This window comes from Atractosteus spatula, chromosome 5 (assembly GCF_055471065.1).
Source record: "Atractosteus spatula isolate fAtrSpa1 chromosome 5, fAtrSpa1.hap1, whole genome shotgun sequence".
In the NCBI taxonomy this organism is placed as follows: domain Eukaryota; kingdom Metazoa; phylum Chordata; class Actinopteri; order Semionotiformes; family Lepisosteidae; genus Atractosteus; species Atractosteus spatula.
The window spans coordinates 13,006,498-13,029,109 of NC_142710.1; the positions used below are offsets into that span (position 1 = coordinate 13,006,498).

The following is a 22,612-nucleotide window of genomic DNA, read 5'->3' on the forward strand; positions in this document are numbered from 1 at the left end:
GTATCCGAAATGCATATGGGATCCTATATAACCCTGTGATGTAACAGTATCATGCTACTGCCCTTGCTTTAAAGTACTCAGGTTAAAATCTGGAGTATTATTATAGTCACTCTCTGCAGACTGGAAAAAAATTGACATTAGGCTGGTGAAAAGTGATATTTTTATCTGTTTGAAAATCAGTTTCCAAAACCCTTAATTTTATCAGTTGTAGGTAGTTTTCAGGCCAAATAATGGATTCAGAAGCACTTGGCAGTATGTAACCTGTAAGCTTCCAGATAGAGTACCGATGAGTCTGTTTTCAGATTATTTGCTATATCTCTAATCATGTTTGCAATGTGGTTGTTTGGATTTCTAAAGGACTGGGGTTAATTGAACAACTGGATGCGTTCTGGTGAATGCAGTTCTGCTACACAGATGATTTAATCTTTTAGTGTCATCTTGAACTCTGTCACCTTCGATTTTGTGAGAAAAGAGTTTGGTTCTTTTTTTTTCTGTTCTTCACAGGGAATTAATGTTTTCTTTAAAGTCTCTATGTGCCAATCCTTCTCATTCAAACTGTAATTTGGGGTTAAGAGTGGTTCACTGGGTTAAGATTGATTGTGCTGACTGGTGTTTTCAGTTTAGCAAGAAATGGTTTGACTCTTCATTTGTCTATTAGATTTCAATGGAGTCAACTTGCCTTCTGTCTAAATAAAATACTCCTATGTGTGCACGTTTGACTGCGCAATTATCTAGTTCTTCCATACATTAATTGTTTAACTGCTTTATCCAGTACAGGCTGGTGGGGGAGCTGTAGCCAGGAAACAACAGACACAAGGCATGTTACATGACACAAACACACTCACACTAGGCCAGTGATACCAGAAGCCAGATAACCTATGAGCATGTTATGGGATTTGGGAAGAAAACAGAGCACCCAGATGAAATGAGAAGAATACACAAGCTCCACACAGATGAATGACTATATGATGACCATATGAATTGAGCCTAGAGCCCCAGCACCATAAGGCAGCAATACCTGCTGTGCCACCTTGTCACACTTACTGTATCTAGAAAAGGCTAGGGTTAGGGTCAGAACTACTTGGAGGTTTTTTACTACAGGCGCTGGATTTTGGGTCCCAGGTGAACTTTAGGACGAGTGACAATTTGTTCCTTTTTTCTGAGACTTTTGGCTGATTGTATTGTACATTGCACTATTCAGGAGTTGTATTCCAAAACAGAGTCAATGAAAACTTGTACAAAAACCTGTCATACTCTAATATTCTCATTTAATGTGCAACTAGACGTATAACTGGAGTCATCATATAATGGTAATTGTAACCCAAACTTGACACTGCCAGGAAATACACACTCATATAAATACCATTTTGGCAGCACTTTTTCAGCTGATTGGAAATGTGCTTCAAGACGATACAATAAAGAATAAAAGAAGAAAAATTCCCAAGAGCTTTTTTCATGGGTGATTGTTACAGAATCCAAATTTTTGTTTTGAGAAACAGATACAAACACGCTGACAGTAGAGCTTCAGAGACACACTGCGGAATTGCTCTGTTGAAACCTCGGCTAGGCTTGAGGTTAGCATTCCCACACTAACTGGACATTTGTTTCACTCAGTGCTGGATTGTGTGTTCCAAGTGCACTTTAAAACGAGTGGTAATTTGCTCCTTTATTCAACTTTTTTTTTTCCTGAGGATGTCGGCTGCTTATATTGTATATTGCACCGTTCAGTACTTGAGTCAGACAAAAAAGTTGAAAGAAAATCTTTCCTACAGTGTTAACTCTCTTAATTTAATTTAGTAATTTAACTTGATGTATAAATGTACTCAACCTTTAGTGGTTCTTGTATCCCAAACCCTATACTGGCCTCAAATGCATGCTCATTTAAATACCAATGTTACAGCATTTTTTCAGCAGACTGAAAATTTGCCAAATTAAGATACACGATTGAAGAAGATACAGTATGTTCCCAAAAGCTTTTTTCAATGGTTTTCACTATTTTAGATTCTATTTAGAAACTATTTTTTAGTTTGAAGAACACATTCAAATCTGATGACTGGAGAGCTTCAGAGAATCACTGCAGAATTACTCTGTTGAAACCCCAGCTTGGGTTAGGGTTAGCATTCCCACACTACTGGGACATTTTTGACACTTCCTGGATTTTGGGTCTCAAGTGAACTTAGCATTCAAGCTGGCATTCAAACAGCACAAAGACAATTTTGACGCTAAGAACCGGATTTTGGGGCCCAAGACAGCTTTAGGACGAGTGTTTTTTTTGGTCCTTTCTAAAAAAAAGTATTTGGGAAACTCCAGGCTGCCTGGATGGCGCGGTGTACCATTCGGAAATTGTGTTGCAAAACAGTCCGTTGGATCAAAAGGAGGAAAAAACATTACCGAATCTAACAAATTTGGAACATCTTTTCTCAACGGCTACAATTGTTTCTCACTGATACAGTTTGCTTTGGGGAATATATCAAAATCCGATGATTGGAAGGCTTCATAGAAAGATTGCGAAATGGCTCAGTTGACACCCCAGCTAGGGTTAGGATTAGCACTCACACACGACTTACACGGTTTTTAAGCTCAGGACTGCATTATGGGCCCAAATCAAGTTTAGGACAAGTGATTTCGTGCTCCTATCTGAATTTTTTTTTTTCCGGAAACTCTCTGGGGGCTGGATGGCCAGTGCACCGCTGGTAAATTTCAACCAAAACTGATTCGGTCGGATCAAAATTTGTAACCAAGCATTATTGAATGCCATTCACTTGCAAGAGATTTGATCAATGGTTTTGATTGTATGCCATTCATACCTTTAGGTTTGGGGCACATGTCAAAATCCGATGCCCAGAGAGGTTCAGATATAGATCGTGGAAATGCTCAGTTGCCACCCCAGTAGGGTTAGGGTTAGCATTCACACACTACTTACACAGTTTTTAAGCTGAGGTCTGCATTTTGGGCCCAAGCCACGTTTAGGACGAGTGATTTCTTGATCCTGTCTGAAATCTTTTTTTCCGGAAACTCTCTGGGGCCTGGAAGTCATGGTGCACCGCTGGTAAATTTCAACCAAAACTGATGTGGTCGGATCAAAATTTGTAACCAAGCATTTTTGTATGTCATTCACTTACAAGAGCTTTGATCAGTTGTTTTGATTTTATCCCATTCATCCATTTAGGTTTGGGGAACATGTCAAAATGCCCAGAGAGGTTCAGATACACAGATTCAGCCATTCAAAACGCACGGTACAACCCCATACCGTACGCAATTATCCACAGTGTTCTACCACAACTGGGGCACTCGTGGTACATCGGTTGTTAGTGAAACGATTTAATCTCTTTACTGTGCATGAGCTTAGAAGGTGGAAGGTTGTGTACTTTTGTCCAACTGAGCAAAATTGCTTTTATAAAAAATACCCGACTTTTTAATGTATATTGATTAACATGCTGTTATACACAGTTTTAAATTATTAAGAGTCTAAAGAGTATATAACTTAAATTCTTAATTGGAAAAAGATTGTCCCTCAGCAGTGTTTTCTGGCGACAGCTCAAATGCTGTACATGAGACGTTAAGCTTTATTAGCTCCAACCGGCGGTCTTAATAAGGTGCTTCTGGATACTATTATCATAATCTAATTTGCACCTGTAGACAAGTTGCAAAACGGCTCAGTTGAAGCCCCAGCTAGGGTTAGGGTTAGCATTCAAACACTACTTAGACAATTTATACACTCTGCGCCAGATTTTGGGGCAGCATTAGGACAAGTGTTTTTTTTGGGGGTCTTTTCTGAAAATGTTTTTTTTTAAAACTCCTGGGTGCCTGGATGTGGCTGTGTATCATTCGGAAATTGTATTAGCAAAACTCTTCGTCCGATTAAAAGTGGGAACAAAACATTATTGAATCTAATACATACAGTATGGAACACCTTCTCTCAACGGCTTCGGTTGTTTCTCACTCATACAGTTTGCTCTGGGGAATATATCACAAACTGATTACTGGAGGGCTTCAAAAACAGATTTTGAAATGGCTCAGTTGAAGCCACAGCTAGGGTTAGGTTAAGAAACTCTACTTCGACAATTTTTACTCTCAGCACCAGATTTTGGGGCCCATGGCAGCTATGGGACGAGTGTTTTTTTGGTCTATTCTGGAATTTCTTTTTTGGGGGAAACTCCAGGCTGCCTGGATGGCGCAGTGTACCATTCGGAAATTGTGTTGCAAAACAGTCCGTCGGATCAAAAGAGGGAACAAAGCATTATCAAATCTAATAAATTTGGGACATCTTTTCTCAACGGCTGCAATCGTTTCTCACTCATACAGTTTGCTCTGGGGAATATATGAAACTCCAATGACTGGAGGGCTTCATAGAAAGATTGCAAAACGGCTCAGTTGAAACCCCAGCTAGGGTTTGGGGTAGCATTCGCACTACTCAGACAATTTTTCCAAGTTCAAGTTCAAGTTCAAGTTTATTGTCATTACACTCATATACAGGTATATGGTGTAACGAAATGCTATTTAGCTAGCTCTCGAACATAAGTAGTACAAAGAGAAAAAAACAACAACAACAATACAATTGTGTAGCAAAAGAAAGACAGAGACAACAGGCAGTGTGCAAAAAACAACAACAGACAATGTGCAAAAAAAAAACCAACAACAGGCAATGTGCAAAACATTAAAAAGGTAACAGGTTATGTGCAAAAATATGCATCAACAGAATAAAATAAAGGGATAGAAATTATGGGGAGTGAGCTTTTGACATGTATGGTAGAGGTAGATTTTCAATGTGTGTTTGGGTTTTTGGTAAGAAAGAAAGAAAGGAACGCTCAGGGCTTTTGGGCTTTTTATGCTCAGGGCTGGCTTTTGGGTCCCATATGAATTTTGATTTTGAATTTTAGGAAAAGTGGTAATTTGCTCCTGTCTTCATCTCTTTTTTCTGAGACTTTTGGCTGCTTATGATGAATATTGCACTGTTCAGTACTTTTATTCCAAAACTGAGTCATACAGAAAAGTTGTTGTAAGTAGTTGTAAATGACAAAATGAAGAGGAGAGGTTTTCCTGCAACTTTTTGTCTGACTCGGGTTTGGAACACAAGTACTGAACGGTGCAATGTACAATATGAGCAGGCAAAAGACTTTGAAAAAAAAGGTGAAGATAGGCTCATTGCTTATTCATCGCATCCTTAACAGCCAACTTCAGACTCAATGTGTCTGCCCCATGTACTTTGCGCATGGTCTGCCACGTTTTTTTCCTCCACTACATATTCATTGCTCCTGTTGTTATTATTTACTATGTTTGTAGTATACTGTGTACGTCCTGAGAGATCAGCGTGAATCAGAATTCCAGTGCACATGAACATAGAGCACTAAACTCCTCTACTCTGCTCTCTACTCATCGTGAGATTGTCACGCCCTCTACAGCCAGAGGGCGCTCCTACTCTGTCCTGACCCTAGTTTCCCTGTGTTTTGCTTGTCTTTCCAGTGTGTCCTTGTGTGGGGCTATATATTTCCGGGTCACGCTTTCCTCCTCGCTCAGCATTGAGGGTTTTGGATGTCTTGAGACCCACCTAGCACCAGGTCGTCTCCTCCGCGGCCTGAGGGCCTGAGGGCGTAGGTTTCTACCCGACATCATCTGATCTCCTGAGCCCGGGCTAACCCCCATTTTGCCGCTACGCATAGGGTCTTCAATGCTCTCCTGGCCATTCCACGGCATGCCTTTCCGACATCCGTGACGTCGGTTGGAGGTGGGGCGACAGTGCAAGGAACTGAGAAACCTTAATTCTGTCCAACGTTAAGGACTTGGCGTGTATCGAAAACGTTGCTCAGCTTGGCGAATAGCTTCTCACAGGCCTGAGGAGTCAGCGTCTCCCATGGGGTCTCCCGCCATCGCCGTGCACAGCCCCAAACGAAGCCCAAGAGGAGGGAAATAAGAAAAGCACTCTCTCTAGCCAGAGAGTAAATCGCCATGGATGCAAAGGTGCAAATTCGCCTGATCTTCAGGGAGTGTGTCCCCAAGGGGCCGGGATCGATTCGCGCCCCCCGCGGTTTCTAGGGACAACCGCCGCATTCACACGATTTCCAGCCCGCGCTGACGAGGTCCGGACGGCGGTCAGTCAGACCGAAGTCAGTCTGAATTGGCCCTTATCGATGGCCGTTTTGGGCGCGCTGCCGACTTCACCGAGCACTTCCTGCCTGGAGGGGAAGCCGCCCGGTCCCGTCTGGACTCGGCCGGAAGTCGAAGAGACAAACCGCTTTTGTGGCCTGCCATCAGTTCTTCCTGTGTGGGGGGTGCAGGAAGTCAGAGAGCAGATGAGTTTGAAGTTTTCCCATGTGCTTCACGCAGCTGGGGCTCGGCAGAGCCAAACAGAGTGACACAGCGCTTTGGCACAGGCCATTTCCAAGTAAGGCTTCATACCCTGACAACCCAGCAGCAGCCTCCAGTGCTTCCTCATGAAGAACAAGTCACTGTTCCAGAAGAGCGAACGTGTGCTTAAATGCCAGCACTGGCGGAACACGTCTAAACCTCCAAAATGCTGCCCTTGCTCGTCAAGTTCTCGCACATTTCCCATCACTGCCTCAGAGTCGCTCGACTGGTCTACCGTCTTAAACAGCAAGGGGCTGACGTCTCCAGTCTTTACTCCTGTGCACCGGCGGCTGAAGTTATCTTTCTGCTGTTGCTGGAAAGAGTGATCAGAGACGAACACAGGGGGGTTCAAACTAAAATAAAAAAGTAAAACATGAAATCCCTTTTCTTAGTCGAACAGAATTGCGCCCCACCCCTGTGACACCGTCACGGGATGAGATCCTCAGATCAAGGCACTATTAGCAGCTTTTTATGTGCAAATTGCTGGTCAGAGGGCTTAAAACAAATTGACAACTTTTTGTGAAAGTACGTCAGCTATAACTATAGTTTATTCCGATTTCATTAGAATTTGGTCTGATCGCAGAAAATGTTGACTAGAAAATGGAAACGGACTGTGAGGACAAAAGTTTGTTCAAGTGCTTGTTGCTAGAAACTTTGTTTCAAAGCTTTTGTTTACATATGTTTGGGAAAAAAAGGATATTTTGCATTTCTTAAACTAAGTTATGCCCTGGTAGCACTGGTATAAGAAAGCAATGGGGGATATTGTATTTTCCAGTCTTGTGAATGACCCCAGGACCAGCAAGTCTGGAGTTAATCCTCTGAAAGGGCGATATGACTGGGGTGTATGGTGTGAATTTCAGCCCTGCAGCTGTGTAAGACTCCAGTGAGAGTCTGAGCTCTTACAGTTTTGGAAATATAGGTCTGTAGATCTCTGTGATTTCCCTGTGCTGTAGAAACAGACATGCTTTGTAGATGCCTGTTGCATTCACAAAAGAACCGGACCGCTAGCCTGACTAGAATCGCTTGATCCTGACTCATTACATGCTCTTTACATACTCCAGCTTGTTTTGTAGGAAAACATATTACAGGCACGTAGTCTGCCTTAGGGGCAGAGGGTGGAGTCCCAGGACACAGCAGCATTTAAAAACTCCTCTTCACTCCACAACACAGCAACGTTCCTGCAGCTGTGTTGCTGCCCCTGCTGTGTCTGCTGGACCCCCTCACTGCTGACTGGGCTGTACTGCGGTGCACAGGGATAGTGGGAGCTCAGGGAGAGACAGGGCTCAGGAGAGACCGACAGGGACAGTGGGAGCTCAGGGAGAGACAGGGCTCAGGAGAGACCGACAGGGACAGTGGGAGCTCAGGGAGGGACAGGGCTCAGGAGAGGAGACCGACAGGGACAGTGGGAGCTCAGGGAGAGACAGGGCTCAGGAGAGGAGACCGACAGGGACAGTGGGAGCTCAGGGAGAGACAGGGCTCAGGAGAGGAGACCGACAGGGACAGTGGGAGCTCAGGGAGGGACAGGGCTCAGGAGAGACCGACAGGGACAGTGGGAGCTCAGGGGGGGACAGGGCTCAGGAGAGGAGACCGACAGGGACAGTGGGAGCTCAGGGAGAGACAAGGGCTCAGGAGAGACTGACAGGGACAGTGGGAGCTCAGGGAGGGACAGGGCTCAGGAGAGGAGACCGACAGGGACAGTGGGAGCTCAGGGAGGGACAGGGCTCAGAAGAGGAGACCGACAGGGACAGTGGGAGCTCAGGGAGGGACAGGGCTCTGGAGAGACCGACAGGGACAGTGGGAGCTCAGGGGGGGACAGGGCTCAGGAGAGGAGACCGACAGGGACAGAGCTGTGCTTCTATCACCTTCAAAGGTAAATGCTGTATTGAGATTTTCTAAGTAATAAAAGTTATGTTTTCACTATCGGCATTCAGCAACGTACCAGAACACAGTAAATAAAAAAATAAACGCTTACTGCAGGTGCTGTTCCAGCTGCTCTAGGATATCAATAAATTCAGTAAATTGTGGAAGATCTTTGTATTTCTTTAAGATAATTCTTATCTTTAAAAAAAAGTATTTCCCAGTTATTTCACATTGTGAAATAAAAGGGACTTCACCCGGAAGCATTTTGTTTGTGATTGCTAGTAAATGTTTTGACTCAATGTTACCTGCATAACTGCATTCTTAAGCTGGCTCCCTTTCAAGCTCTATCTTTTTCTGTCTTTCTTCCTTGTTCCTGTTAGCAACATTTATAATTATGCCTTTTGTATTATGGTACTGTGTCTCGGTGCTGTGTGTGACAGTCCAGTCTATACTGGTACTGTGTCCCAGTGGAATGTGTGACAGTCCAGTCTGTATTGATACTGTGTCTCGGTGCTGTGTGTGACAGTCCAGTCGATGAAGGTACTGTGTCCCACTGGAGTGTGTGACAGTCCAGTCTGTACTGGTACTGTGTCTCGGTGCTGTGTGTGACAGTCCAGTCTGTACCGGTACTGTGTCTCGGTGCTGTGTGTGACAGTCCAGTCGATGAAGGTACTGTGTCCCACTGGAGTGTGTGACAGTCCAGTCTGTACTGGTACTGTGTCTCGGTGCTGTGTGTGACAGTCCAGTCTGTACTGGTAATGTGTCTCGGTGCTGTGTGTGACAGTCCAGTCGATAAAGGTACTGTGTCCCACTGGAGTGTGTGACAGTCCAGTCTGTACCGGTAATGTGTCTCAGTGTTGTGTATGACAGTCCAGTCTATACTGGTATACTGTGTCCCAGTGGAGTGTGTGACAGTCCAGTCTGTACTGGTACTGTGTCTCGGTGCTGTGTGTGACAGTCCAGTCTGTACTGGTACTGTGTCTCCCAGATGTGCATTGAGCTGTTCATGCATTGAGTGTGTGACAGTCCAGTCTGTACTGGTACTGTGTCCCAGTGAAGTGTGTGACAGTCCAGTCTGTACTGGCAATGTGTCTCCCAGATGTGCATTGAGCTGTTCATGTGCATGTTGACATGGAGCACGAAGAAGACAGAAGACAAGGGAGAGGCTGGGCAGGGCTCCTGTGGTTCAGAGAGCATCAGTAAAGGCTGGATGGAAGGCTGAGGACCTGGCAGCGTCTCTGGGTCCTTGATTTCAGTCAGTGCTCGGAGAAACCCTGGACACTGGTGGCGATTGACTTGAAGAACACATAGATAATGGGCCCATCGATAGGAAGCGTGACTTCGCTGACAGACAGCTGCAGACAGTGCTCTGTCTGGAGATCTGGAATGCCGATAAGAGCGGAATTTGAACTCCAGACACCCCCACCCCTTTTCCGACCTCAGTTCCCTCAATGAAAGAGGCAGAGAAAGAATTGCTGTGTTCATGGGACTGAGCGTCTCTGTGTGATGATGCCCAGGGAAACGCAACTCTTCAGCATCAGGAAAAGCCAGAACCCACCATGCTTGAAAGATAAGAGATGCCTTCCAGTCAGGATCAGTGCCAGTGAGTCTGACTATGCGGCAGCTACTTCAGCAGAAGCACCTTAGAAAGAACACAGACACAATACTGTGTTGTAAAACTTCTGGTGTGATCTATGTTCTTGTGTCAAACGTCTAAATTCCTAAGGATTGAGTTACGGGAAACGAGACATTTTGCATTTGAAAAATATTTCTTGAAACAAAGCTGTCCATTCCCCACAGGTAATTGTACCTGCACTTCATGAATGATACTCACACGCATCCAGTGTGCCTGGTTAACTTGCTTCATTTACTTTGCTATTCAGCTATAGTCTAGGCTAGGTTATACAGTAGTTTGAAAACCATGATTGCACTTACATCTACAGTATTTCTGTCTCTGTAAACTCGTGCTGCTTCAATAATCTCTTGCGTTTGCCTTCGTTTCGACCAGAAATGATTTCGCCCGGCAGCCTGCTGTCCGAAGAGCAGCTCCTGTGCTCGATCTGCCTGGACGTGTTCGCCAGCCCGGTCTCCCTCCCCTGCGGGCACAACTTCTGCCAGGCCTGTATCGGGGGGTACTGGGACAGCGGGGGTGCGTGTCAGTGCCCGCTGTGTAAGGAGGCGTTCGGCCGAAGACCCAGTCTCCAGATTAACCGGACCTTAAACGAGATCGCGGAGCAGTTCAAGGCCACGAGAAGCAGCTGCGCTGACGGGGGCGCCGCCGGCCCCGGGGAGGTGCCCTGTGACGTCTGCGCCGCGGAGAAGCTCAGGGCGGTGAAGTCCTGCCTGGTGTGCCTGGCCTCCTACTGCGACGAGCACATCCAGCCGCACCGCGAGGTCGGGAGACTGAGCCAGCACCGGCTGGTGGACCCGGCACGCAGCTTAAGGGACAAGCTGTGCAAGAAGCACGGCAGACAGCTGGAGCTGTTCTGCAGGAGAGACCAGGCTTTCATCTGTCGGCTGTGCACCAAGAAAGACCACCGGACTCACAGCACCGTCTCCATAGAAGCACAGAGACTGGAGCTTCAGGTTGGTGGAGATGTTCAATGTCGAAATGCGCAAGAGCAATGTCTGTGTTGATCTGTGCGCAAGCGCTTCTTAAACATGTGAGGTCAAGATGAAGTATGCTAATAATAAATATCATGCTTTTTTCATATATTGCTTAGATGATATGATAACTTATTAATGCAATATAATGCCACCGCCCATATGACTTAAAATTCTAATATCAAATAGTTTTAATACCATCCTGAACTCCATCCTTGAGCATTTCTTTGATCAGCACAATTTCAAATATTTATCCTCTGCAGAAATTTGGCCGATTTAAAGCTCTGACTGCATATCATGTTTTATTCCTTGTAAAGTTCTACCAGTCTGGACTATCTGATTCAGGAAGTGATGAATAGTCTGTGTGGTCCTGTGTTTCATTATGCTGCCTGCAGAATAATATGAGGAAGACAAAGGCACAATTACAACAGATGGCCCAGGACAGAGTGAAGAAGGTGGAGGACATCAAAAAATCTGTGAAACTCCACAAAGTGAGTCTTGTAATGAGCCTTGTCAAATCTTTCTGAGTGGGGTACTGCAGGGCTCAGTGCTGGGGTCCCTGCTCTCTCTGAGACACAGTGAGTCCTGTCAGTCTTTCTGAGTGGGGTACTGCAGGGCTCAGTGCTGGGGCCGCTGCTCTCTCTGAGACACAGTGAGTCCTGTCAGTCTTTCTGAGTGGGGTACTGCAGGGCTCAGTGCTGGGGTCACTGCTCTCTCGGAGATACAGTGAGTCCTGTCAGTCTTTCTGAGTGGGGTACTGCAGGGCTCAGTGCTGGGGTCACTTCTCTCTCTGAGATACAGTGAGTCCTGTCAGTCTTTCTGAGTGGGGTACTGCAGGGCTCAGTGCTGGGGTCCCTGCTCTCTCTGAGACACAGTGAGTCCTGTCAGTCTTTCTGAGTGGGGTACTGCAGGGCTCAGTGCTGGGGTCACTTCTCTCTCTGAGACACAGTGAGTCCTGTCAGTCTTTCTGAGTGGGGTACTGCAGGGCTCAGTGCTGGGGTCCCTGCTCTCTCTGAGACACAGTGAGTCCTGTCAGTTTTTCTGAGTGGGGTACTGCAGGGCTCAGTGCTGGGGTCACTGCTCTCTCTGAGACACAGTGAGTCCTGTCAGTTTTTCTGAGTGGGGTACTGCAGGGTTCAGTGCTGGGGTCCCTGCTCTCTCTGAGACACAGTGAGTCCTGTCAGTCTTTCTGAGTGGGGTACTGCAGGGCTCAGAGCTGGGGTCTCTGCTCTCTCTGAGACACAGTGAGTCCTGTCAGTCTTTCTGAGTGGGGTGCTGCAGGGGTCACAGAGCTATCTCTGCATCATCAAATATGGGATTGATTGGACGCACACTGTATACTTCAAAATATACTGATGGAAAAAAGAAACACAACATTTCCTGGAAAGAGAATACTACAGTTATGGCTGATGTACTTTCACAAAAAGTTGTCAATTTGGTTTAAGCCCTCTGACCAGTGATACAGCTTGTGCAATGAGGCATTGCAACTTGCCAATCTCACGAAAGCTCATTAGGTGCACTTTTACCCAACGAGGTCCAGGTGGAACAGGTCACCTTTAAAAAGGCCTTAATTCAAAGCTTAGGTCACTGCAAGAAAAAGGCCACACTTAGTCATTCCATAATGCCTTGAATGTCACCAGAAGCAAGGGAGAGGGCCATTGGCATGCTGCAGGCAGGCATGTCATGTGCTAGCGTTGCCAGACACTATGGAGTAACCTGCTCCACTGTGTCCCGGCTGCAGAGAAGGTTTCAGCAGATTGGCAGGACAGACCATCCAAGATCCGGTCCCCCTCAAGTGACCACACCAGAGCAGGACTCACACATCAGACTGGTCCACCTGAGAGATCGTTTCAGATCTGCCACCTGTACTGCTGCTGAAACTGCCAGCAAACACAATGTTCACATCAGTGACAGGACAGTGAGGCTCCATGCTGCTGGCCTTAGAGCAAGGAGACCTGTCAGAGGCCCTCTGCTCACACCTCCTAGACATCACACCCGACTGGCTCGGGCCAGACAGAGGCTGCGATGGACTCGTCAGCCTGTTAGATGTCCTCTTCACCTTGTTCCACGCAGACGGGAGGGCCAGAGTGTGGAGGAGGGGGTGTTGCGTTTCTTTTTTCCATCCATTTATATTGCAACAAACCCTTGAGATGTGTCCCAGACAAGGCTGTGCTATCACAACATTTATTAATTAACAAATTCTCAATATCTCCCCACAAAAGCCTTCATCGGGACAAAAGCGTATTAGCTTTCGGGCCAAAATTATTTTGTGTAATAAATAAATAGATTTCAGAGTATATAGTGTGCATCCAGTCAGTCCCGTTTTTAGATTGCTTTTTTTGGGACAGCAATATTTGGGTTCTTTTCTTCTGTTTCTACCTTTCTCTGAGCACCCTAGGGGGCTGCAGCCCAGAGCTTGAGAGGCACGGGCTCAGATCATTTGGTTTCTTGAGGCTCATTGGACGGCACGCGTCAGAGAATCCGACAGGAACTTCCTGCAGGTTTCGGCTGTTCAGAGATTTCCCTGGTTCTCCCGTCCGTGTCCTCTCGCCCCCTCAGCGCTGGGTGCAGAAGGAGATGAAGGACAGCGAGAAGCTCTGCACTGCGCTGGCCCACTGTGTGGAGAGGAGCCAGGCCGAGGTCATCAAAGCGCTGGAGGACAAGCAGAGGGCAGCCGAGGTGCAGGCTGAAGGCCTGATCAAGGAGCTGGAGCAGGAGATGGCTGCTATAAAGAGGAGGAACGCGGAGCTGGAGCAGCTCGCCCGCACCGAGGACCACATCCTCTTCCTGCAGGTGAGAGGACATGTGTGTAACATGCTTCACGTACTTTGGGGCAATCTGAGAGCAAACAGGCAGGGGTCCAGGCTGTGACAACAGACAACTCAAGGAAATCCAAAGGGCAAAACCAGAGAGAGAAGGCAAAGTCCAAAACCTGAAAAAGGCACGAGAAAAAGGCCAAAAGGAAAAAAACAAAAGCAAAGTTGAAAAACCAAGCTGCACACTAGGGAACACAGAGACCAGGTGAGAACACACTCAGTCTGAGTGCCACAGAACAGCAAATGCAGGTCTTACATATTTGCCGGTGGTATTGATTTCCTTCCTGACCTTGTTGTCATGGTAATTGATTGACAGGTGTGTTATTAGTTGTGTTTCAACCTGACTAGCAATCTCATGGCAGAAGCAGCTGTGATAATATGGAGCAGACCACTGTCTGCTCCGTATGGACAACAGCTATATGACCCCACAACTCACACTGGCAGCTCACTGAAGCTCAGCAGGTGTGAGCCTGGTCAGTACCTGGAGGGGAGACTCCTGGGAAAGCTGAGGCTGCTGCTGGAAGAGGTGTTAGTGGGGCCAGCAGGGGGCGCTCACCCTGCGGTCTGTGTGGGTCCTCATGCCCCAGTATAGTGACGGGGACACTATACTGTAAAAAGGCGCCGTCCTTTGGCTGAAACTGAGGTCCTGACTCTCTGTGGTCATTAGAAATCCCAGGGCATTTCTCGAAGAGAGTAGGGGTGTTACGCCGGTGTTCTGGCCAAATTTCCCCCTGCCCTTTACCAGTCATGGCCTCCTAATAACCCCCCTCTCTGAACTGGCTTCATCACTCTGCTCTCCTCCCCACTGAGAGCTGGTGTGTGTGAGCAGACTGGAGCATCATCCAGGTGGGGCTGCACACTGGTGGTGGTGGTGGAGGGGAGACCCCATTACCTGTAAAGAGCTTTGAGTGGAGTGTCCAGAAAAGCACTATATAAGTGTGAGGAATTATTACATCTACAATAAAACCCAGGGACTCTAGCATTTAGAAGGCAGTGCTTCTGAGACCTGGATGTCCACTGAGGGATGCGAGAGTGAGATTTAACAACAGCTCTTACATTTGTCTGCTGGAAATACTTCATTCATGCCCCAGCTGTGAATAATTCTCCACCACTTGAAAGATAACCTTTCAGTGTGGGCTGTTTTGGTTCTGTTAGCTGCGGACAGAAGGCTTTTATAAGCAGTTCGGGAGAATAGCACAACCGCAATGACAGGTAGGGGCTGATAAGTGGTGGCGTTAATTAGATCATTGTAAAAGTGCGTCACTCTGCAGGGGACCCAGGGTCTAATGTTCTAGCTACCAAAATGATAGTCAAATTCAAAGTCTAGTTAAAAGTCCTGAGTGTAAAATGTAGCATTCGCTCCACTGTCTCCACCCTGTAGTCTAGTGAGAGTATCGCTAGCTTCTTGACAACAAAACAGTGGTGTCTTACTATATAACTTTACAGCAACATTATGTGGCATTAAGTGCAGAGGAAAGTGCTGTGAAGCAGAGGAATGAGACGTCAGAAAACTAAGGCAGGGGGGGAATCCCATAATCCTCAGTCTTACAACATATGGCGAGCCACAGGGGACACACAGTACTTAACAACAGCTCACAATGCTGGATCTCTCCTCTCTCTCTACTCTAGTGTTTCCCCTCCCTGTGCTCTCCTCCGCAAACCAAGGAGTGGTCCGGCATCACTCTCCCCACAGAGCCTAGTGCGGAATCCTCTTGGGAAGCTCTGGCCCACCTGGAAGAGAGATTCCTGGAAGAGCTAAGGAAGTTGAAAAACAAGGGTTTGTATTCTGTGTGAGACCTGACCAACTGAAACACGCTCTCACGCTTAGAGGGTCTAACATTGAGTGACTCTGATACTCATCAGAAACAGGCTGTGCTCTGAAATCCAGAACCACCAACAGACTTAACCTGCACAACAAGTATCTGAAGAAAGAACACAGGTGCTGTTAAACTCTTTGGCGTCAGTGCAATCAGATAGTGCTCAGCATCATGTTTGGTTTTTTCTTTGGAACTCGTCCGGCTGTTTCTTGAGAGAACTCAGGGTATCAGCTTCAACAACACGGCTGGGCAGCTTGTTCTACCCTCCTGCCACCCTCTGTGTAAAGCAGAGCCTCCAGCAGAGCTGGTTTTTGAGAGAAGTCTGGGTATTGGTTTCAAAAACGTGGCTGGACTACTTGCTCCACACTCCCACCACCTTGGTTTCTTTCAAGAAACAGCTGGATGAGATCCTGGGGTCAATTACCTGCTAACTACTGAAGAGGCTGAACAACACCTGTCATTGGTAGCTGTTCTTGTGTTCTAGTATAAAAAGAAAACAGCATAGTGGAATTTACATGACCTCAGGATACTGTTTTGCCACTTTCTACTGCTTTTATATTTTTTTTTAATGAAGCACTACATCTAGAGATATTCAATGATGCTCCATTTACACCTCTGATATGTTCAATTATAATCGCTTACACTTATGTAGTGCTTTTCTGGACACTCCACCTCAAAGCACTTTACAGGTAATGGGGATCCCCTCCACCACCACCAGTGTGCAGCCCCACCTGGATGATGCGACGGCAGCCATAGTGCTCCAGGATGCTCACCACACATCAGCTATTAGCAGGGAGGAGAGCAGAGTAATGAAGCCAATTCATAGATGGGGGTTATTAGGAGGCCATGATTGGTAAGGGCCATTGGGAAATTTGGCCAGGACGCTGGGGTTACAACCCTTCTCATTTCAAGAAACACCCTGGGATTTTATATTAGACAGAGATTGAGAACCTCAGTTTTACATTTCATCCACAGGACAGCACCTTTTGTACAGTACATTGTTTCGGTCACTATACTGGGGTGCTAGGACCCACACAGACTGCAGGGTGAGCACCCCCTGCTGGCCCCACTAACACTTCTTCGAGTAGCCACCTTAGTTTTCCCCAGGAGTCTCCCCTCCAGGTTCTGACCAGGCTCACGCCTGCTGAGCTCCAGTGGGCTGAAGGCTGTGAGCTGCAGGGTGACATGGCTGTCAGCTATATATTGTAGCATTTCTATCTTTATTAGCTAATAGCAAGCAAATCAAATATATTAAATAAGAATAAGATTTAATTTTAATAATTCTCCTTCCTTACTTCTTTATATTTAGCATAGGCACAAGGCACAAAGTCACACTGTACAAACGCCCGAAATGCCACCCAGACTACACAGTTAGACTCAATGCAGAATCACAGGAGACTGAGGCTCAAACCCACCGTGTCACTTCTTCTTCAAGCTCATGGCTCGCAACTTTTGTGGGCTTTGATCAGAGTTGAGGGAGACTTAAATACTAAAGCGTTCAGTATGTCATTTTGGACGCTTGGTTGAATCCAGCCCTTACTCACTGTACCCAGGACTAAATCTCAGCCTTTTGGTGACTATGCTTTTTCTGTCTTTGCTATGTAATGCCCTTCCTCTGACTCTTTAAGAAACAATTCTTTGAGTCTCTTCAAAAACAAACTCAAAACCCATGTTTTTACCAGGGCCTGTGTCTGATTGCCCTATATTATATCCTTTATGTTCAAGCTGAATTGTAAGACCAGCGTGTTCAGGGGTCATGATTAAGAGCCTGTGTCTTCCCAGGACCTCAGGACAACCCTGCCAGGAGAAGATCATCGTGCAGCTGGAGAACAATGGTCCTGTCTTACCTGTGGACGGTCATTCTCACCGCTGTACTGCTTGGCTTCTGTGAGTATTGAGGAGAGCGTCAGTGTTCACTTCCTGTCTGGAATGGAGTGTGGGGTAGCGTGTTCAGGAACTAGTAAATCTGTAATACTGCACTGAAATGTTTGAATTGGGATATGTTTTGTCACTGTTAGCATTATTCAGCAGTTCGGTCAAATTCCAGTAATGACAAAATGCGACAACGAATATAAAGGGACAGCAGTATTTATAGTCCAGGTGACTAGCTGCGTCAGCATGCGTAGACTGCAAAGGAACAAGTAATAGGTTTATTCCATGCTGAAATGGAATAACTTCCACCTTTCCAGCATGGAATAAACCTATTACTTGTTCCTTTGCAACAGTATTTATACTTTAGCATGAACTTGCCTAGCTAAGGAAGTGACAGTGTTGAATGAAGATCAGTGCTGTCACAGATCCCCTTTTACTTATTAGGAATGAACCAGGGAGGCAGCCAAGAGAGTGAAGTAGGGAGAAGCTGAGAAGCTTTGTCAGTATCAGCACTAGTCAGCTCTCTAGAATCCTAGTGATCACGTGTTATAGCAGTCATTCATGATGGTACAAGATACAGTATAAACTGACAATTTAAATATGTCATATCAATATTAACGGGCTTTTTGTTCTGGCCTTTTTATTCCACGTGTTCAGTATTTCTAAGCTGGCGATGCTTGAACTGTGTATCTTTGCAGATGCTCACACTCATATGCAAAAGCAGACCCCACGGGATGAAGTGAGAAATGCACAAATGTCCTCCACCAGCGTGAGGATGGGTAAGCACAGCTGTTTGCAATGTGTGGGCAGTTTATATGGGGGAAGACAGTAAACCCGCTGGCTGGAATGTTAGGGGCCCTAGTTTAGAGGATAGAGCCCTCTTGCCCATCACAGGACACACATTCACAGCAGGGCCAATTATCCCTGAAGTCAATTCACCTACCCGCTTTGGAGAGTCTTGGGAGGAAATCAGAGCACCTGGAGGAAACCCAGGTGAACACGGGGCGAACATAAAAACTCCCTGCAGATAGCACCCCAGGAATTGAAGCCGGGGGCCCCAGCACTGCTAATCAGTGTGCCGCCCCATTGAGCCTTTCAGTGACAGAATAACAAGAGACACATTCCATCGCCTTCCCTAATCTCCATCCTGTTGAGAACCTGGGGAAACAGTGGCACACAATCCGCTCTCTCTCTTCTTTAGTGTAATTCCGTTACTGTGTCTCCTCTTCTCTGTCATCTAAACAAGGAGCAGTGACATTCTCTGATTTCCTCAGGTAACATTTTCCTTGTGAACATAGCTGCTTCTCCCTCTCTTACCGGCAGCTGCCTGTATTCAAAATCGAAGCCATTTTCACGGAGAGATGAGTTTCTTGCTTTTCTCAGGCGCAATATTGCTGAAAACAGTCTGCACATTTATTTCTGTCTCAGTAGCTGCATTAGCTCCTAACAAAGGTGACAGAGTGGTGAGAGGTGTAGAGAGTATTTGGTGTGGCTCTCCTGGCTGAGGGAGTGACAGTCCAGCTGTGAGGAGCGAGCTGCACAAACCCCCCTCTCTATTGCCAGAACTGAGCCAGGGAGCTGCTGCAGGGGTGTAGATGAGGAGGCAGGAGGGGTGCAGTGGAGAGACAAGCGAAGGAAAGTCCTGGGTGTGAGACCAATATGCGTAGGCGAGTGGAAGAGTGCAAGACTAGGATCTAATCTTCATCCCAGACCTCTATTTCAAACTCCAAAGATATTCCCTTCCATGTTCTCTTCAAAATAATCATAATGAGGTATATTGTACAAGTGCATCGTAAAGCCTCAGAATCATTCATCCATAGTGCGCAGCTTCCAGGACCTGTTGCTTTTTTGTGTAGGGATCGCATTGCACTTGTCACCATGAATTGTACCTCCTGTGGATCACCACTGCTTGCATTGGCTTATTAAAAATTCGGGAATTTCCTCAGAATAAACAAGAAACCAGCAAAGTTTCAGAAGTAGACAGTAGAAGCAGGACAGAACTAGAATCTAAGAAGTTTGTACCCATATTTGCATTTATATTCCATCAAAAATGTAAGTTGCATTTGTCACACTGAGGTTTCCAGGCAGAACTCGGTTGCTGATGTTTAGAAATCATTTGATGTTGTATTATTGGAGAGGTGGTTTTACCATGTCTGTCTCCTCTCTGCCCCACAGTCAATGTGACTCTGGACTCCAGTACTGCTCATCCCCGTCTCATCCTGTCTGAGGATGGGAAACAGGTGAGACTGGGAGACACACCCCAGGATCTCCCTGACAATCCAGAGAGATTCGACCAAGACTTCTGTGTCCTGGGCGCGGAGGGTTTCACCTCGGGGAGACACTACTGGGAGGTGGAGGTGGGGGACAAGACGGAGTGGGATTTGGGAGTGGCCAGAGAGTCCGTGGACCGGAAGGGAGAGATCACGCTGAGCCCAGAGGATGGGTACTGGAGTATTTGGCTCAAGAATGGAAAGGAGTACCAGGCACTTACTGACAATGCTGTTGCTCTGCCCCTGAGCACGAAGCCCCGGAAGGTGGGGGTGTATCTGGACTATGAGGGGGGGCAGGTGTCCTTTTACAATGTGGAGGCCAGCTCTCATATCTACACCTTCATGGCCTCCTTCACTGAGAAACTCTACCCTTACTTCAGCCCTGGTCTCAACAGCGATGGTAAAAATTCTGCCCCACTGATAATCTCTTCTCCTGCACACATAAAGAATAAATAACAGATTACCTCTGGAACAGGCAGCAGGAATTTAAGCCAAAGAGAGTACTAAACACACATATTGGAGTTGACCATACCAAAGTGTAGTGGCATTATTAAAACTGAGAGGGTGGCACAGCGGCACATTGCTGCCTCACAGTGCAGAGGCGTTTGTATGTTTCCATGTGTTCACCCAGATTGTGTGCAGGTTACATTCTGTGTGTTTGCCCTGTGAAGAAAGATATAAGATGTGAAGAAGGGGTTAACTGAGTCCTTTCTGCATGAGGACTGGACTTCTAAGTAACAGGCTAGAGTTGTGGCAGGAAAGGGGGATAACTGATAAGGATTCCAGAGGCCACCTAGGAAACCCCCCCAGGGAAGAAAACCTAACACTGACCATTAAGACTGACCAAAGTCTGTGAACTGGCCGGACACCGTGACCTCCCCCCATTACCATGGTAACGATCTACGTCAGAAGCGGCAGAAAATGGCTATATAAACTGGAAGTTTTGTACCGGCACTTGGAACAAGACTTCGGTTTTATTGTTCCTTGCATGCAATAAAACTCATCTGTTTAACTTCATCTCGGGATGCAGAACTTATTTGTCTGTTACAACACCTGTAATGGACTGGTGCCCCATCCAGGGTGTATCCTGCCCAGGTCCCGTTGCTTGCTGGGATATTCTTTGACTCCCCTGTGACAATGAAATGGTAGAAGCAGTTTGAAAATGGGAACACAAGCCGACAAAATCCTCTCTTAAAACTGAAAAGTTTGTCAAAATGACAATTGGAATTCCTGTGTTAACAACTCATTTTGTTACAGGAATTCCAAAGTAGATCTTAACCGAACTTTGTGGTCTGTATCAATATCTCTCAAGTATCACTGTATATTGACGTTTTTAAGTTCTTAAATGTAGTAAAATGTGTTGAAATATTGTAAATGTATACACTTTGAACTGTGTGTTTACTGTATGTATGAAATGAATCGTTGCTGCTAACTCTTGATATTTTTGAAACATGATTTTGAATTTATTGCACTTTACAGTAGCCCTGTGGTCCCTGGTGACATGACAATGTTAAATTAAATAGCAAAACATCTCTTTATCCAAGTTTATATCACCTTACCAGTAATGAATATTAGGTACGGAATAAAAACCTAATGGTCTCCCCTTGTTTCACTTCTAATGCAGAAAGCATCAAACTGAATGAAAAGAAAAGTATGATACCCACCAATGAGCTTTCTTCCCCCCTTCTCCTGATCTTTTAAGAAAGTTTTTGTTCTCTATTCTAGTCCATGACTTGCCACTCTTTTCCGTTCTTTAGAGGCTGCGTTGTCCCCATATTTTGAAACGTTGGAGCTCGTTTTAAACTGCACTAAAAGACAACCGGACTGCAGAATACCAGCCGAGAGAGAGTTTATGGTGAAACTGCACAGTGAGCTCCACCACATCTGGAGTACCACCCTGTCTCCCAGACTATATATTATATAATCTAAATATATTATTGTGGCAGTCCTCTCTCCAAAGAGGTGTTGCTTGACAGAACCATATGCTGCAGACAGCTCCCTTTTTATTGTTTATTTTTAATTGTTGTTGTCGTTTCCTTTGTCATTCTGTAAAGCGCTTTGAGAAGCCACCTTTAAAGGCGCTATATAAAATAAAGTTTATGATTATAATATTTATTATATGTGTATGTGAGTATGTGCATGTATGTATGCTCATGTTGGTCATTGAGATTTTCTGGGGTTCCTATGAGAAGATGACTTGTGGGTGGTACTTGGATGCTTTGGTTTAATCAGGGGTGGTGCTTGGTCCAAAAAGTTTGAGAACCACTGTATTACACAATGCACCTCTTGCGAGACTGTGTAAATAGATAGATGCTAGATATGCAATAAATGCTGTATATAATAGCTCTAACACCCTCTAGTGGCAGATCAGCTGCAACTACTATCTTCAATACACCTGACTATACAGTTCAATCATGCTGGCCTTCTTTCAGCACTTTAAATTCCTAATTCTAACACCTTTAAGTCTGGCAGTCCTTCCCAAGTGTTCCTTCTTCATCCAGTTTGGTCGAGAGCCATCAGCTGACAAGGTGATATCGATGTTGCATGTCTTCTGGCTTGCTCTTCTCCTGTTCTCCTCTGGTGGGATGGCATTGGATAAATCAGGAGAAGGGAAGTTTCTTTGGGGTCCTGGAATCTGACACCCAGATGACATGAGCAACGTGGGTGATCAAAGGTTTAATTCTTGGGGTGCCAGCTAGGCAGAGAACCCCTCGATGTATAACACTTCCCACAAAAGCTGAGACTTGAGATTTTGACCACGTTGACAGATTTTGCGAGACTCCCAGAATTGTTGAGGATCTCCCCGGCTGCATCGTGATACAAGCAGCATGGGTCTCTGAGTAAAAGTGGAGTAATGTGGCTAAAAAAAGGGTTAGTTCACAAAGCTCTTCCATGTCTGGTACAGGTAGATTGTAAAGTTCTGGTCATCCTGAAACATCCTAAGGATGCATGATACGTGGCGCAGCTTCGTTCCACGCAGTCTCCCTTTGCTAAGACCACAGGTCAAGGGTCATTGTCCATCACCCCC

The 22,612-nt window shown here is 46.0% G+C and overlaps 1 protein-coding gene across 2 annotated transcripts; it reads left to right on the top strand.

Annotated features, from left to right (window-relative positions):
* The first annotated feature begins 7,591 nt into the window (after positions 1–7,591).
* LOC148834166 (E3 ubiquitin-protein ligase TRIM39-like) lies at positions 7,592–21,695 on the top strand. Of its 2 annotated transcripts, none has more exons than XM_088917557.1 (8): positions 7,592–8,215; positions 10,214–10,791; positions 11,205–11,300; positions 13,369–13,602; positions 15,255–15,402; positions 17,225–17,329; positions 18,013–18,093; positions 19,490–21,695. In XM_088917557.1, exons 2-8 carry the CDS (start codon positions 10,216–10,218, stop codon positions 20,038–20,040), a joined length of 1,791 nt encoding a protein of 596 aa, XP_088773683.1. In that variant the 5' UTR covers positions 7,592–8,215; positions 10,214–10,215; the 3' UTR covers positions 20,041–21,695. The 2 variants fall into 2 exon arrangements, with proteins under 2 accessions (XP_088773683.1, XP_088773682.1); XM_088917556.1 differs by lacking the exon at positions 7,592–8,215 and adding an exon at positions 9,792–10,005.
* Positions 21,696–22,612: the final 917 nt, after the last annotated feature.

Coding starts and splice junctions, on each gene's coding strand:
- LOC148834166 (XM_088917556.1), top strand. CDS start 9,900: ATGTTCTTGTGTCAAACGTCTAAATTCCTAAGGATTGAGTTACGGGAA. Junction 15,403..17,224: donor AAGGAAGTTGAAAAACAAGG/GTTTGTATTCTG, acceptor GTGTCTTCCCAG/GACCTCAGGACAACCCTGCC. Junction 17,330..18,012: donor CGCTGTACTGCTTGGCTTCT/GTGAGTATTGAG, acceptor GTATCTTTGCAG/ATGCTCACACTCATATGCAA.